This window comes from Gossypium arboreum, chromosome 3 (genome assembly GCF_025698485.1).
Source record: "Gossypium arboreum isolate Shixiya-1 chromosome 3, ASM2569848v2, whole genome shotgun sequence".
Classification (NCBI taxonomy): Eukaryota; Viridiplantae; Streptophyta; class Magnoliopsida; order Malvales; family Malvaceae; genus Gossypium; species Gossypium arboreum.
Window position 1 is genome coordinate 33,228,697 of NC_069072.1, and position 17,848 is coordinate 33,246,544.

Consider the following 17,848-nt stretch of genomic DNA (forward strand, 5'->3'; position numbering starts at 1 on the left):
ATATTAAAAACGAGACAAAAATGGGCTTACAATTGAACCTTGAAGTGGCCAAATGTTCAGAACCCTAGATAGCTTATTTTCTTTTTCAAAAATCGGTAAAGGTTGAATATGAATGACAAAATTTTGATTTTGTTTTATTAATTAATCCTTTATTAACCAATTTACATATTTAACCTTTAAAACACTTAATATTCACACCATATACCAAGCCATTATCATCCATTAAATCTCAAATGGATTAATTAGCACTTAAGGACCTTAAATTTAAGGTTCTAAAGCTATTAGACACCTTTACCTAATGGAACACAAGTTTTACATTTTATGCGATTTAGTCCTTTTTATCAAATTAACTAATCAAACAATAAAATTTCTAAACAAAACTTTCACACAATAATATTATCATGCCACGGACATTAAAATAATAACAAAATAAATATTTCAACTTCAGATTTGTGGCCTCGAAACCACAATTCTGATTTGACTAAAATCAGGCTGTTACAACTCTCCCCTCTAGGGATTCTTGTCCCCGAAAATCTTACCAGTGAATAGGTTATGGTACTATTTTCTCATAGCTTCCTCAGGATCGCACGTGGCTTCTTCAATACCGTGTCGTTGCCACAAAACCTTCACCAAAGCTAATCGTTTATTTCTCAACTCTTTAATCTCTCGAATTAGAATTCTAATCTGTTCTTCGTTATACGTCATAACAAGTTGAATTTCAATCTCTGCCGGAGAAATTACATGTGATGAGGCTGATCTATATCAATGCAACACCGATACGTGAAACACATTATGGATTTTCTCTAACTCAGTCGATAAAGCTAGCTGATATGCCACTAGAACTATTATTTTGATGATCTCATACGGCCCGTTAAAACGTGGACTTAATTTGCCTTTACAACCAAATCTAAGTATTTTCTTCCACGGAGATATTTTCAGAAACACTTTATCTCCGATCTAAAATTCAATGCCTTTTCGTTTCAAATCCGCATATGATTTCTGTCGATCCGAAGCTGCTTTCAAATTGTCGCGAATTACTTTCACTTTTTCTTCAGTCTCTCGGATTAAATAAACCCCGTGAATCTTTTTCTCACTCAACTCGGTCCAATACAACAGTGTTCGGCATTTACGACCATACAAAGCTTCGCACAGTGCCATCTTTATACTCGATTGAAAGCTATTGTTATATGTAAATTCAACCAATGACAAATATTTTTCCCAATTGCTTTCGAACTCCAACACACAACAACGAAGCATATCTTCGAGAACCTGAATTACTCTCTCAAACTGACCATTGGTTTGTGGATGAAATGCTGTACTAAAATTTAACCTCGTGACCAGTGCTTTTTACAATTTCTTCCAAAATCGTGATGTAAACCTTGGATCTCTATCTGAAATAATCGAAATTGGCACCCTGTGCAATCTAACGATCTCAGATATGTACAATTTAGCTAATTTATCAAGTGAATAGTCAGTACGTACCGGAATGAAATGCGCAGACTTCATTAGACAATTTACAACAACCCAGATAGCATCTTTCTTTTTTGGAGACAGGGGTAATCCTGATATGAAATCCATTGTAACTCTATCTCATTTCCATTCTGGTATCATCACAGGATGTAGCAATCCTGAAGGTACTTGATGTTCGGCTTTGACTTGCTGACACACCAACCTCTCAATATAAATTTTGAAATGTCTCGTTTCATTCCCGGCCACCAATACAATTGCTTCAAACCATTGTACATTTTAGTACTCCCCCGGTGAACAGATAGGCAACTATTGTGTGCTTCATGCAAAATTTTCTAAATGAGTTCAGAATTCTTTGGTACACAGATTCTATTTCGGAACATTAAACAATCATTAAAACCGATCTGATAATCTGAACCACTATTTGATTCACATTGTACTCTTTTAGCTTGTACCTTGGTATTACACTTTTGAGCTTCACAAATTCACTGAAGAAAAACCGATTTAGTTTTCAACTCTACTAGAATTGAACCATCATCAGACAAAGTCAGTCTCGTATTCATTGCTCTAAAAAAAATAGAGATTTTCTACTCAAAGCATCTGCGACTACATTTGCTTTCCCTGGATGATAATCAATTACTAATTCGTAATCTTTCAATAGCTCGAGCCATCTCCGTTGTCACAAATTCAAATCTTTCTGAGTCACTATATACTTTAAACTTTTGTGATCGGTAAAGATGTGGCATTTTTCACCGTACAAATGATGTTGCCAAATTTTCAATGCAAAAAATATAGTGACCAACTCTAAATTGTGCATCGGATAATTCTTTTCATGCGGCTTCAATTGTCTAGAGGCATAAGCTATAACTTTTCCTTCTTGCATCAAAATGCAACCCAAGACATTCAATGACGCATCGCTATAAATTAAGAATTCTTTACCCGACTCAGGTTGAACCAACATTGGTGCCTCAGTCAATAATGGTTTCAACTGATCAAAACTCTGTTGACATTTTTCAGACCTCTCAAATTTCACATCTTTTTGTAGCAATCTAGTCATTGGTGTAGCAATCATCGAAAACCCTTTAACAAAACATCGATAATAACCAGCTAAGCCCAGAAAACTTCTAACTTCGGATACATTTCTCGGTGGTTTCTAGTCAACAACAGCTGAAATCTTACTCGGATCAACTCTTATACCTTCCGCTGAAACAATGTGTCCCAAAAATCTGACTTCTCAGAGCCAGAACTCGCATTTACTGAATTTAGCGAACAGTTGCTTATCTCTTAAAGTTTGTAGCACAATTCTCAAATGCTCGGCGTGCTCAAACTCATCTCGTGAATAGATCAGAATGTAGTCAATGAATACAACAACGAGTGTCTAAATACGATCTAAAAATTCGGTTCATCAAATCCATAAAAACTGCAGGAGCATTAGTCAATCCGAAAGCATAACAAGAAATTCATAATGTCCGTACCTCGTTCTGAACGTAGTTTTCAGTACATCTGAATCTTTTACTCGCAACTGATAATAGCTAGATCTCAAATCAATCTTCGAAAACATTGTTGCTCCTTTCAACTTGTCAAACAAATCATCTATTCTCGGCAGTAGAAACTTGTTCTTTATCGTAATCTTATTGAGTTGTCGATAGTCAATACACATTCTCATTGACCCATCTTTCTTCTTTACGAACAATACTGGCGCACCCCAAGGTGAAAAACTAGGTCGTGTAAAACCTTGATCTGTTAACTCTTAGAACTGAGGTTTCAACTCTTTCAATTCGGTCAGAGCCATTCTGTACGGAACTATCGATATCAGAGATGTTCCCGGTACCAACTCAATGGAAAATTCAACTTCTCTTATTGGTGGTAACCCTGGTAAATCTTTTGGAAACACATTCGAAAGCTCACAAACTATCGACATTGATTCAATCTTCGATTCAGACACTTTTGTATCTAGCACATACGCAAGGTAAACTTTGTAACCTTTCCTCACACATTTTTAAGTTGACATCAATGAAATCAAAATTGGCAATCCATTCTATTCATCTGATTCAATTCGAAGAATTTTACTATTCTGAAATTTCAATTCAATAGTCTTTCGTCTACAATTCACAATGGCATCATGTAGCGTCAACCAATCTTTACCCAGAATTACATCGAATTCATTAAAAGGTAATAGCATCAAATCAATAGGAAAACAGTAACCCCGAGTCATTAAAGGCCAGTTCTTGCAAACTTTATCAATTAGAACATACTTGCCTAAGGGGTTCGATACTTTAATCATAAACTCAGTAGACTCAACAGGAAAATTCTTACTAAACATTAAATTCATACATATATACAACTGAGTTGATCTAGGATCAATCAATGCAATCACATAAAGAGAAAATGTACCAGTGATAACATTGGGTGACGACGCATCTTCGCAAGCGCAAATAGCGTAAGCTCTAACAGGTGTTCTGGCCTCAGATCTTGCTATAGAACCTCTCGTAGTACCACGATTACCACTTGCATTTCCCGTATTTCTTGGTCGCCTCCCTCTAGTGTTTGTGTTACCCGGTCTTACATTTTGAATATTATCTTTCTCTACCAGTTCTAGGCAATCCCATATGAAATGATCTTGTGAATTACATTTGAAAAATCTCGGTTATTCATTCTACATTCACCAGGATGACGTCTTCTTCATTGCTGACATTCAGGTCTATAATTTCTCACACTACCAACATTCGATACTAATGTAGCTTGAGCTTTAGGACTTGAGTATTATTTTCCACGATCTTTACTCGAATGCCCGATTGAAACATTTGGACGAGTGAACGAATATCTAAATTTCTTTGATGAAGACTGGTATGGTTTATTCATCGATCTTTTACTCGAATCCCTGGCCTCTGAATCTGCTTTTCTCTTTTCATTTCTAAGCTCCTTGGCTTTGCAAGCTCTATCAACCAAAACAACAAATTCTTTCAATTCTAGAATTCTTACTATAAGTTTAATATCCTCGTTCAACCCATCAATGAACTGCTTGCACATGATTTCTTTAGTAGAAACATACTCTCGAGCATACTTGCTTAACTGTACAAATTCTCTTTCGTACTCGGTCACAGTTATTCGACCCTGTTTCAATTCTACAAACTTTTTATGCTTTTGATCGAGAAATCTCTGACTTATATATTTCTTCTAGAACTTAGTCTGAAAGAATTCCCAGGTCACTCTTTCTTTTGGTACCACTGATACTAGAGTATTCCACCATTGGTACGCAGTGTCCCTCAATAACGATATGGCACATTTTAAATACTCGGCTGGAGTACATGACAGTTCATCAAATACCTAAATAGTGTTTCAAGCCAAAATTCAGCTCGCTCAAAATCATCATCAACGGTAGCTCTAACCTCTTTAGCCCCGTGTTTTTAGATTTTATCTACTAGCGGTTTGTTCAATCTTTGAAGTTCACCAACTTAAGGAGCTACAAGAACAGGTTGAGGATTAGGTGGGGGTGGAGGTTATTGGGCAGCCGGATTTGTCCAGCCATATTGCGTGAACCATTCATTCATCATTTGGAAAAAGGCTTCTTTAGCCTATCTTTTGTGATAGCCCTAAATTGACCCTAGTCGGAAAGTGGTTTCGGGACCGCTAAACCGAGTCACCGAAGTATTTGAGTATAATATTTATTGTCTAAAATATGTGAATATGAGTGTGTGAAAGTTTTGAGCTTCGATTTGGTCAATTGCATGTGAATTTAGTTAATAGGACTTATGTGTGACACTTTGAAATGTGATGGGTTAATCTATAAGGATCTATTAGTGCATGTTATGAAAATAATGGGTTTGCATGTCAAATTTCCACCCATGACAAGTAGTGGCCACCATGCTATTGGTTAAAATGTATTATAAACATTTTATGTTAGTGTTTTATGTTAGAAATAATAAAATAAAGAACATGGGTAATAAAATAATAGTGGTTAGTAGGGAGAAACAAAAAATTAGCTAGGTTGCTTCTCCATTCTGTGAATTGAAGGAAGAAGAAGAGGGAAGTTCGCCAAGGTGGTTCTTTAGATTAAGGTATGTTCAATGTTGCTTTTGGAGGTTTACACATCCTTTGGAGGGTTAGCCTACTTCTATTTATCTCATGGATGAAATTGGGGTTGTTGGAGAGATAGGATTCGCTAAGAGGCTTCAAAATTTTAGTTGATGCCTTGATACTACTAGCATGTTAGCTATATGGATGTGTTAAGTTACTTGAAATGTTAGATAAATTTGAACTCCCTACCAAATTCTTTAGGCAACCCATGTTAGAAATTTTGGTATTGAGATGTCTAGATCTTTCGCCATTGTAGCTATGGAGGAATAAAGTTTTGTTTCTTGTTAAATTGGATGAATCTTGTTGTATGAGTGCTTGAACAAACTATGATTAAATGGATGCATAGATTCAAAGTGGGAAGAATTGGCTATTATATTTGATGCTAATGTCGAATATGAAGATGATGAACTTGAATAAATAATATTCACTAGCATGATAAGTTATGAAATATTAAGTAGATGATATAATTGATTGGTGAAGTGGCTAATAGGATTTTAATGAAATTATGCCAAGGCCGAATGTATCATGAAGTAAATAAAATGCTAAATGTGCATTATGTGCTTATATGTGTATTCGGTCGGAAGTTTGATATGAAGCTTTGATAGGTTGAGAGATGAATGACCGAATGAGCTATAGGTTATGTATGGATGAATTTTATGCATATGTGTGTGTGTGGCATTAGTAGTTAATGGCATTCGCATTGTTTAATTAAAATTAGAAATGAATGCTTGAAAGTTAAATAGGTCGCTCTAATGACCAAATATGCTAAAAGCTAATATATGGACAAATGATATGAATGAATTGGTTTTTGAAATGTATATGGTTGCCGTATGTATGTGTTTGATTGAGAAGTAAATTTGTTTGATTTAGCTCAAGAGCTTAGAGGATCAAAGTTGGATAAGGGAAAGGAAAAAGTGATCAAATAGCTGTTGAAATCGTTCGACAACATCCGAGGTAGGTATTTGAGTAATGAAATTTAGTTCACGATTTAATAAGGCAATTATTTGTCTATGAGCATAATAATTAACTCGTGACTTGACGATTCTACTTGAATTACATGGTAAAATAAATAAGTAAGGTATTTACTTGTAGCCGAATGGTTATAGAAATCTTGTGGATTAACGAAAAGGATTATGTTATTTGTGTGGGATTAATGAATCGATCGATGTATGGTTAGTAAACATGTCAGTAATTGTATTCGAGTATCGTGAATGATATCCGATGTGATATGATATATATATATATATGCATATACGTGTGAATGCTAATCGGGGTCTAAATTGAGCTTGGTCTCAAGGGCTTTTGAGCCGTGCTAATAACCGAACTTAGTTTCAAGGGCTTTTTAGAGCCAGGTGTCATAACCGGACTTAGTTCAAGGGCCTTCGAGCCGAGAGTCTAATCCGAGCTTGGTCTCAAGGGATTTTGAGCCGTGCTAAGAGTCGGACTTTATTCGAAGGATGTTGCACTAGCATAATATTTGAGGGTGAAAACCTGTAAGTGTTCTTATGAGAAATCATATAATACATGCTGGAATAATTTTAATCACATGCGTTACTTATCAGAAGACAACCGTAAGTAATTTACCCTTGTTGAGAATGTGAATATACTTCAATTATGACTTTGAAATTGATGGGAATGCTTAGCACATTATTTAAATCATCTGAACGCTTATGATCCGATTATGATGCATGAGTTCGAATATGAGAGTTCAATGTCATAGTTATGAATGTGTGTGCATATGCATGAAATGGACAGGACATTTGAGATGAGAGCATTCGGTTGTGGATTGGAGTTGGCGGATAATTTGGTTTCACCTTTGTGATATTAATGATAAAAGTGATATCTCGGTTATGTTTCTATTCGCCAAGGGATGAACAAATAAACTTGATATTATCATGCCATTCCTTTAAATGATTTCATTGCTTAAAACTTACTAAGCATCGAAATGCTTATTCTCCGCTTTAATTCTCTGTTTTATAGATTTTGCTCTTCACTATCGGACTCGTGATTGTCAAAGTCAAGTCGTCCACACTATCTAAACCACTTTTGGTACTCTTTTAGTTCAATTTGAAAATGGCATGTATAGGGCTGACCCTTGTTGTTAATTAAGTACCCTTTTGTAATGTGTATTCAGATAGCCATGCGAAAATGGCTCAGATATTTCAAGTATAACATTATGGTCTTGTGATATGGTTATTAAGTGGTGTGGAAATGTTTGGTAATGACTAGCCATTGGAATGGCCAATCATGGTCCTATTGGTGCTACGTACGTCATGACTAATCGGGATTACCCTTGATAATAATGTATGTCAATTTGCTAGTTGATTCATGGAAAACTATGAAATAGGTGAAATCGCTTTAAAATAGATGTTGACAAAGCAGTGATGTGAGTTTGAAAATCACTAAAAATAGTGGAAATGTAATTAAATAATGAATAAATTATGTAAACGAACCTTGATGAGTCTATTTTTATATGGAAGAAGCGAAACGACCATATGAGCCGTATTTTATGAGATGTTTAAGTTTTCTGAAACAGGCCAGAACGATTCTGGATCCCCTGCTCGACTTTAAAAATTTACCATAAATTAACCAGAGACAATTAGAAGTCATGCTTCATATGTATAGATTTCTTTTTGAGTCTAGTTTCATTAGAAACAAATGGCATAAGTATTTAAGCTCTGTACAGGGAGATATCTAAGTCGTAATGCATGAAGGTCAGAGTAGTCGAACCCTGAAACAAGAGAGACTTTAACTAATAAACTGTACTAATTGGCTGGACCAAAAATTCTAGAAAAAAATTTTTAGATGGAAAATTTACGGAATCATTTTTCGAGTTTTGGAACTCGAGATATGATTTTTAAGGTGACAGTGACGCAGTTAACCAGCTTGTCTAGAAATTTTAAAATGAACTGTGTAAGTAAATGAATTAAGTCCGTTAGCACCTCGTGTTCGACTCCGGCAACGGTCTCCAGTACGGGGTGTTACATCTTTCGTGACTACTAGATACGTTTCTAGATTCAGACGGTGCTGCTTCTTGAATGGGAGCTGGTGCATTACTCTCAACATCGTCAGCTATAGCTCGATCGAGATCTATTTACTATACGAAAACACATTTTAAATTGTCAGGAGTCATCACACTATTACAGGTTATATACGGCATGTATAGCTAGACTCTCACACATGCTAAGTTAGTCCGAGAATCGACTAAATCGTAGCTCTGATACCAATAAATATAACACCCCTCACCCGTATTTAACACAGAGATAGGGTTACAGAGCATTACTAAACTTATCACACATTAAACATACATTCTATATACAACTTAAACAATTCATATACATTTCAATCACAAACAATCATATTGTTCCTAATACGAGCATACGATACCCTAAACATACATTGGGAGTGGTTCGGGACTAAACTGATAACTTTGAAAACATTTTGAACACTTAGAAAATTTTCTCAAAACAGAGGATACACGCCCATGTGGTCTGATTGTAATAAACACACCCGTGTGGACATTCAAAATTGGAGAACGTGGCCGTGTCCCAACTTATGTCTGACCCTATGTAACTCTCTGTATTGGATTACACGGCCAACACACAAGATTCGTGTGGCTAGCCCGTGTGCCCTAAAATTGGCCATACACGTCAGTGTACCAGGCTATGTGCTAGGCCATGCCAAACCTATAGGGTATACTGACTTATGCCACACAGCCAAGGCACATGGCCGTGTGTTAGGCCGTGTGGAGTATACTAACTTGTTTTTAATTTCAACACTAGGGGACACACGGCCTTGTAACAAAACCGTGTGTCATACACGACTGAGAGACATGCCCGTATCTCAGCCCGTGTGTCATACACGGTTGAGACACATGCCCGTGTTTCTGCCCGTGTGTCACACATGACTGAGACACATGCCCCTGTCTCTGCTCGTGTGGGCAAAAATAAGCTATTTACCAAGTCATTTTGCCACCCAACTTGCACAGACCTATACCAAAACAAATTGCACAACTCATGGCATAAAAATAGACATTTAAACTAACCAATTCAAGCCTAAATCATGCATATTCTATATCACCATCTTTCATACACACAAGTCACAAAAGTAAGCCACACCATTTATACCAAATTCACACATACACAATTAACCAATTATGCACATTCAATCATACATCAACATGCTCAATTTACAAGCAAACCAATATCCACAAATCAACCATTTGATACTCATAATGCCTTAAGCATGACACAACCATCATTCAACACATTTCACATGTCATAGACACATATATATACATGATTCAAACATACCAAAATGAGCCATCACTCATGGCTATATATACAAACCAGAACATATACATTTACAAGCCAATCCAAATGGCTTAATTCACTACCAACACATAACCCAAAATAAAATGACCAAAGTCCCTGTACATGCCATATACTTAAAATATAAGCTCAAAAGTACCAAATTGATAGTTGGATAGTGTAATGATGTCTCTAACAATCCCCGAGTCCGAGCTAGCTTTAAATTCATTATAAAACACGTAAAATTAAACAAAGTAAGCTATATAGCTTAATAAGCTCGTATGAAATAGACCCAATCTTAACATAAACATACAAGTCATCAAATTGAACACATCAACATGTAATTTATCTAACTAACAAACCTTTCACAGTTTTAATCATAATCTTATGTACGAACTTCACAACTTCTTCGATTTAAGCTTATATGGTTTATGTAGATACATGTACCATCTCGTACCAATCTCACACACATCCATGTCTTTCATTTAGCCGTTGAACCATTCGGAATACTATCGGATACATGGGATACTTGCACCCGAAGTGCTACATATATAGTCAAAGCTATCTCAATCTCATATTACATATACTGCTTACACTAGAGCTATCAACGAGCTTGCTTACACAAGCTGTGGGTCAAGACGTAGCTACATGGTGCTGCTCCCACAAGCTGTCAAGTAACTTAAACACATGTCAGTATACTCAACCACCGGTAGGACGTACAGGACTGGCACCCAAATCACATAATCACAACAATCCCCTAATGACATGTCACTAGTATCCAAATCTATTCCTAAGGTTCAACCAGGATTTCGAATGCCGAATCATCATAGAATTATTGTCGAACATGTCCGAAGTCTCGTATCCACAGTTTATGCAATATCAAAGCTTTTAAAATACATTTATAATGAAACTTATTACATATAGACTTACCTCGGATGTAAAAACGACTAAATTGGTCGATTAGTCTAGAACTTTATTTTTTCCCTCGATCTAGATCCGTGTTTGACTTTTCTTGATCTATATGTAATCAAAATTAGCTTATTTAATCATCTCTCTATTCAATTTAGTCCAAAAATCACTTCAAGGAATTTTTACACATTTGCCCCTAATATTTCACATCTTTTACAATTTAGTCCTTATTTCATAAAAGCACAAATTCATGCAATTTAAAAGTAACCCATGCTAGCCGAATTACTATTATGCCCCTAGCAATGCATATTTTTTATTTATTTCACATTTTAACCACAAAGTTTCCACATTTCACTTTAATCCCTAATTTGCATTTTCACTAAAAATCACTTAATAAAACTTGTATAACTATCATCAAACATTCATAATCTCCCATTAAACATCAAAATATTCATATATTCATCAATGGAAACATCTAAAATATTTAATTTTTCAAAATAGTCCCTGGGCTAACAAGACCTAGCTGCAATGATCTCAAAAATGTAAAAATTATTAAAAACGGGACAAAAATGGACTTACAATTGAACCTTGAAGTGGCCAAATGTTTAGAACCCTGGATAGCTTATTTTATTCTTCAAAAATCGGTAAAGGTTGAATATGAATGAAAAATTTTTGATTTTGTTTTATTAATTAATCCTTTATTAACTAATTTACATATTTAACCTTTAAAATACTTAATATTCACACCATATACCAAGCCACTATCATCCATTAACTCTAAAATAGATTAATTAGTACTTAAGGACCTTATCTTTAAGGTTCTAAAGCTATTAGATACCTTTACCTAATAGAACACAAGTTTTACATTTTATGCGATTTAGTCCTTTTTATCAAATTAACTAACCAAACGATAAAATTTCTAAACAAAACTTTCACACAATGATATTATCATGCCACGGACATTAAAATAATAATAAAATAAATATTTTGACTTCAGATTTGTGGTCCCAAAACCACTGTTCCGATTTGACTAAAAACGGGCTGTTACAACTAGGAGCTTCACCTCTTTACTTCTCGAACGTGGCATTTTTTATAGCTGCAAATAAATCATTATTATTCATTACATGAGATCAAACCAAATAGAAAAATATTCAAAAATAAAATAATAATTATAAAACATTAAAATAATGTAAAAAATTCAAAAATGAAACATAAATCATAATACTTATAAATAACACCACAAAATGATTCGAAAAATACCCTATAAACAAATTTGTAACTAAATGCCTCAAGATCTATTGTATCTTTTATTTAGTTCTTAAACTTTCTTGTAATAAACTAAGATAAATAGATTTTTTACCTAAGTAATAAACCCTAAATTAGCTACCTATACTAATCAACCACAATTAATAAAATAATAATAATTTCATATCATATCTGTTGTAATAACTATAGAGTTAAGAACAAGTCTTGCAATGAAAAAAAAAAAGAAAAAAGAAGTGAACTCTTGAAACGGTAGAGAAGGATAAGTGAAATCTGGAACTCAAAGTTTCTATTTGCCTCTTCCGCTCGTTGATGGTTTATGTAGTGGTGTAAACTTTTTTTGACACATTTCAATTTTTCTTTTAAATTTATTAACTATTTTTAAGAGAAAAGTAAATGAAATAATATATATACTTGTTCATTTCATACTCAAATTTTTCCCTTTATTTGTTGAATGATTGTACTAAAAGATTCTATTGTAGTTTTCCAATTTTTTCAAATACTTCAAAACAAAATTTACATAGTTTACTTTAGCCATTTACTTACATTTTACCCCTTTTTCCCCTTTATTTGTTGAATGATTGTACCAAAAGATTCTATCACAGTTTTCCAATTTTTCCAAACACTTCAAAACAAAATTTACACTATTTACTTTACTCCTTTACTTACATATTACCCTTTTTTTTTGTATTTGTTGAATGATTGTACCAAAAGATTCTATCGTAGTTTTTCAAACACTTCAAAACAAGTTCTATGCAAATTCTGTTTTTTTTTTCTCAGTCAATATTCATTTTATTATTGAAAAAAGTAAACAGTGCAGAAAGTCCAAAATCAAGACAATAACCAAACAACACAATGCCATTAATAGATTCTACCATTAAAATCCTTAAGTAGTCATAAATAATGCTATAAAATTGTAAGTTGTATCACAAAACTTAAATGTAAAAGTAAAGTATGTGTATAGATATCGAGTGTATTTAAAAGAAAAGAATGTGTATGCCATTCAAATCTTAAACTAATCACAAATAAAGCTTTACCTGATAATCACTCCGAAGAAAAAAGTGATAATAGACAAGCAATTTGTTGATTTAATGTAAGCATAACGTTGGAAGTCTGTTAAATTTTCCAATGATCAAACAATTTTCATAATGTTCCAAGGATTAAACAAGGATGTTTCATAAGTTAAATATTTGTTATTATTTAACATCATTTTTTCCTTTTTTGCTAAGTCTAAACATATTTGAGTGTTTCATCTATGTGATTTCATATTTTGGATAATTTGAAAGTTTGTTGTGGCGTTGCGGTGTTACGTAACGGCTTCAGACCGTAAAAGTCGTGATGCGGTTCTCTCGTTGCGTTGCACCAATATTGCATCGCGGAGACCTTCAAAACCGTTACGATGCCGCCAATACACTGCATTGCGGCTGCAATTTAATACCATGGTCCATGACACTAAGATGATCGTTGAAGGGCTTTGCTGTATTCATGAAAAGGGCTATGTTCATTGCGACCAGAAATGTTTTGGTTTATCGTTCTAATTAGTAATTTGAAGATTACTGATTTTGGGTTAGCCAAAGAACCTGGAGAAAGAGATGAAGATGCAGTAGTGTCGCCTTACAGTCAAGGTACTCTGAATTTTATGTCGCCGGAATCTGTGATGAACGGTAAAATCAGTGCTGCTATGGATATATGGTGCATGTATCATATGGTTACTAGGTTGCGTGATTGCTGAGATGTGTGGTGAACCGCCTTTAGAAGGGATGGAAATGAATGCACCAGATATAATTCCTAAGCATATTTCAATGGCCGGGAAAGATTTCTTGATGAGATGCTTTATTAGGGATCCTATTCAAAGATGGACTGCTAAGAAGCTGCTAACTCATGAATTTTTATGTTCCAATTATTCACAAAACAGAAGTCTTCTTACACATCTTTTGATGCATCAAAATCGACAATGTCCAGTCGTCAATCGTCACTGATTGCCTATTTTCCGGTAAAGGGGTCAGATTTGCTGTACTGTTCTAACTGTAGTAACCAAAATCTGTTCAATCTGATATTGAGTTATTTTGATCGATTTCAGCTCGTTCAAATATATACCGATTATGTTATCTTTTAGTATATGATTTGAATACATAAATAATTAACAAAGTGCGAGTAATGTTTGTCATACGCATGTTTGACTCTATATATACTGTTTAACTGTTGAAACTTTTACTGCTGGCTTTAACTATATAGTGAATATGAAACATTTGACTGCAAAATGTTCCAATTGCTTTCCTTAAATGTAATACATACATATAAATATACGTACGTGTGTGTGTGCGTGTTAAAGCAAGCATGAGATTTATTTCTTCATCTATACAAACATCCTCTATATGTTGGGCTCCAATAATCTGAAGCAGTGTTTTCATGGTAAACTTTTGGGGTACAAGATATTGGAACTAAACATAAACCTCTGCTCCTTAGATCAACCTTAATATCTCCTTTCTGCTCTTTTCTATCCAAGCTGCCCCATGGATCCTAGGATATGATCACCGCGAACATAATTAATACATATAAAACTAACTTTAATATCATATTTCTATTTTAACGTTGAAAGCATAAATATTCTATAGAACTTCTTATTAACTACCTTATGAGAGTTGGGCTTCTTGTAAGGATTACTCAGTAACTGAAAAAGAACAGAAATTAACAAATAAAAGCTTATTAGCATCTTGTAAACATATATAATGGTAACTGCAAACTTATTGAACACGGAATATTTAAATAAATAAAAAGATACTCGGATTCCATGTGGTGTTTACTTTCCATATATTGAATGTTTTAGAAAAGAAAAATTGAGGCGACTTTTCACCTGCACTTGTTCTTGTAGAAAGTTGATGTATCCAATTGCTTCTAGTAAAACAGAGGCCGTATCAGTCTGAAAGTAAGTCAGCCAACATAATGGATCATGTTAAATCAAATTTACAAAATAGTATAAAAAAGAGAAGATATAATTGGACGTCAGGCTCACTAGAAAACAAGCTTATTTTTAGTGCTATCACTACCTTTCCAAATGGCGACACAATTTGTTGAAGTGCTGTTATCCTGTCTCCTAGCTTCACTTTTGGGGCGTGCATCTATATAAAAACTTAATCCAGTCAGTTAATTTCTCACCCCATAATTATAAGCAAGGCATTAAAAAAAAAAAGGATACTTAATATTTTTAAAGTTGTTTTTATATATACTTCAAAGATGCATCGTACAAATGACTTTGTTTTTCTAATTAGTTTTTGTTTCATTTCGAAAATTAGGTTATATATATTGTTTAATTTGTGTACCTTTACAGATGAAGATGCAGAATTTTCCAGCTTAGGCTTTTTCAACACTGCAGTACTGTCGGACGTTTCTTCACCTCTTTTCTTTTTTCCCTCGTTTGCAATCCCTTGTGTTCTACCGTTTCTGGTTCTTGTCTGCATTTGTTTGTATTCTTAACGATTAATGTGAAAGTTTTCACAGTTAACAAACAAAAATAAGGTAATAAATAAAAGAAGTAAGGTTGATAAATATGATTAAGCTTAATTATATATATACCTGCATAGAATTTGCAGCTTGGAGCCCTTGTTTCTTGCAATCTGATAAATTCAAGGGACTAATAAAACCGGGCTTTGATGATGCATGGATGTCAATCAAAGGCTTGTTTAATCTGCCATAAGTAATGCTACTTGTGCATGGAAAATGAGACATGGATCCATAAAAGTTGTCAGCTTCCGTTGATATTGAACTGTTAATAGGGCTGTTGTGAATATGATACCCATTGCTATTGTTACCAGCCTTGAAAGCCCTTCGAAAATACGAACTTGGAGCTTCCATATCTAGACTTTGGGTCTCCATTTTCACATCATGATGATGATTACCATTTCCATAACATGATAGAAAAATTGGGTTTTTGACTGTTGCCATTCCACAAAAAGCAGCAGGCGGCTGCAAAGAGGTCTGATCTTGGGATGATGATTTTGGATTAATAAACTGTGGGGGGTTGACTTGAGGGTCTGGTGGTGCTATGGACCAGTGGCTGACCATGTTGGACAACTTGGTTAACCTCTCACTTTCGCTTGAGCTTTGTTGATTATTATCAGTGCTACTGGTATCGAACCCCTCGTTCATGCTTTTGATAAAATTGTTGAAAACTGAGGAGTTTGAGAATTCCCAATTGCCATCTATTTTCTTTAAGTAGTCACAAGCAGGTTCAAATATTCCAGCTGCTGATGCGTTACTCTTTGACGATATTGCCTCTAATAGGTTGTTTCCAATATCTGCGCCGTTGCTCCCAACATTTCTGCCGAAAACAATCCAATGTCATTAAGTGCTAAATAAAATAGTCAAATAAACAAACCAAACATGTTATGCGATTTGATTTGCAGACTTTCGAAAAGTAATAAACGAAGATATGATTTAGTTTGTCTTAATTACCCTTTGAGACAGTAATTAAGTTTCGAAGATATGATTTAGTTTGTCTTAATTACCCTTTGAGACAGTAATTAAGTTTAAGACCTAAAAGCATAGTACTATGAGTTCTTTGTAAGTAAATGTTCAGATAAAGGAAGCAAGCAAACAAGAAAATGCTTCAATTCCAAGTTTAATTCAATTGAATATACGATTGTTTTTAAGAAGGGGATCAAAAAAGTCGCTATTCGATTTTCAAAATCTGTAACTTTGGGATATATGGTGCAAATTGCAACAAACAAAAATTACTTACGATAAAACATTGCTCCAAAGCTGATTATCGAAACCATGCTCTCCATTAATCAACTCATTGGACGGATCAGGATCCACAGTTGGTTGTTCAACAAGTTGACGCCTAGTGCCGCTACCGCCCCCGGACAACTCATCAACGCTAGTTAACACTGAATGAATGGAAGCATTAGTCAAGGAAGTAGAGATGGAAAGTACATCATCCTGATCACAGTTACAAGTATTGGAATTAGGGTTTTGATGATGATGCCAAGAACTAGGGTTTGTAGTCCATGAAGAAAGAGAGCTTGCGTGGTGGAGATCCCACCAATTGTGCAGTGTAGGCGAGGTGGAAGTGCATTCCTCAGCCATATCTGTAGTGGGGGTGTCCGTTTATTGTTTTTTCTTTGCTTTGGTGAGATTTTGGCGGATTTAAAGACTACGTTTATTGTTGGTACTGAAGGGGCGTGGGATAATGGCCTTTATAAGATTTAAGATGGATGGATCAATAATATGGGGAGACAATAAACAATGCAACGTGAGTTTTCCACTATGTAGTTCGTGGACAATTATTATATTATTCATCTATTCCTGCCCTTCAAGAACTTTGCTTTTCCCCCACCTAATTTAAACAAATTTTCTCCATTACAGATGTTTTAATTATATCCACACGATATGAATACGATATATAAAAATAATTTAAATTCGACATTTATATACAAATGTTTTAAATTTTATATAATACAAATTATTAAGATATTATAATTATATAATTATAATAAAATATATGAATTTTCAAGTTTAATGCATTAATCTATTCCTCTCTTTCTTTGATCTATTTCAGTTATTATTATATTAGTAGATAAGGTTGAACTGCTTGTAGGACACCATAAGGTTGAACTGCTTGCAGGACACCACCATTGGCTAGCAAGAAAATAAAAGAAACCTATTAATTTGTACGGCTGACGAATACCAAGAAAGGCATTTGCTAGAATGAATTAATAAATGGATTATATGGTTTCTCAATTATTCTTCAAGCTTTTTGGTTTAGAGGTCAATTCCTTTACTTTAATTAGATGAAGAGGGAGCCCAAAAAACTTGAGATTCTT

General features: G+C 34.4%; 1 protein-coding gene across 3 annotated transcripts; it reads right to left on the reverse strand.

Annotated features, from left to right (window-relative positions):
- Window positions 1–14,274: 14,274 nt before the first annotated feature.
- Window positions 14,275–17,200, reverse strand: LOC108465389 (transcription factor bHLH111). 3 transcript variants are annotated; one of them, XM_017765720.2, is made up of 7 exons: window positions 16,765–17,200; window positions 15,600–16,344; window positions 15,347–15,478; window positions 15,074–15,145; window positions 14,881–14,946; window positions 14,659–14,697; window positions 14,275–14,546 (listed from the first exon to the last, which is right to left on the reverse strand). In XM_017765720.2, the coding sequence occupies exons 1-7, from the start codon at window positions 17,109–17,111 to the stop codon at window positions 14,379–14,381; spliced, it is 1,569 nt and encodes a 522-aa protein (XP_017621209.1). In that variant the 5' UTR covers window positions 17,112–17,200; the 3' UTR covers window positions 14,275–14,378. The 3 variants fall into 3 exon arrangements, with proteins under 3 accessions (XP_017621209.1, XP_052882144.1, XP_052882143.1); XM_053026184.1 differs by having other exon boundaries at window positions 14,370–14,546; window positions 14,881–14,918; XM_053026183.1 differs by having other exon boundaries at window positions 14,370–14,546; window positions 14,881–14,921.
- Window positions 17,201–17,848: the final 648 nt, after the last annotated feature.

What these genes read in the sequence shown, in the direction of transcription:
- LOC108465389 (XM_017765720.2), bottom strand. Translation starts at nt 17,111, where the DNA reads ATGGCTGAGGAATGCACTTCCACCTCGCCTACACTGCACAATTGGTGG. An exon ending in TTGTGTCGCCATTTGGAAAG is followed by an intron (nt 14,947 to 15,073) that starts GTAGTGATAGCA and finishes ACTTACTTTCAG; the next exon opens with ACTGATACGGCCTCTGTTTT. An exon ending in TTCTACAAGAACAAGTGCAG is followed by an intron (nt 14,698 to 14,880) that starts GTGAAAAGTCGC and finishes GTTCTTTTTCAG; the next exon opens with TTACTGAGTAATCCTTACAA.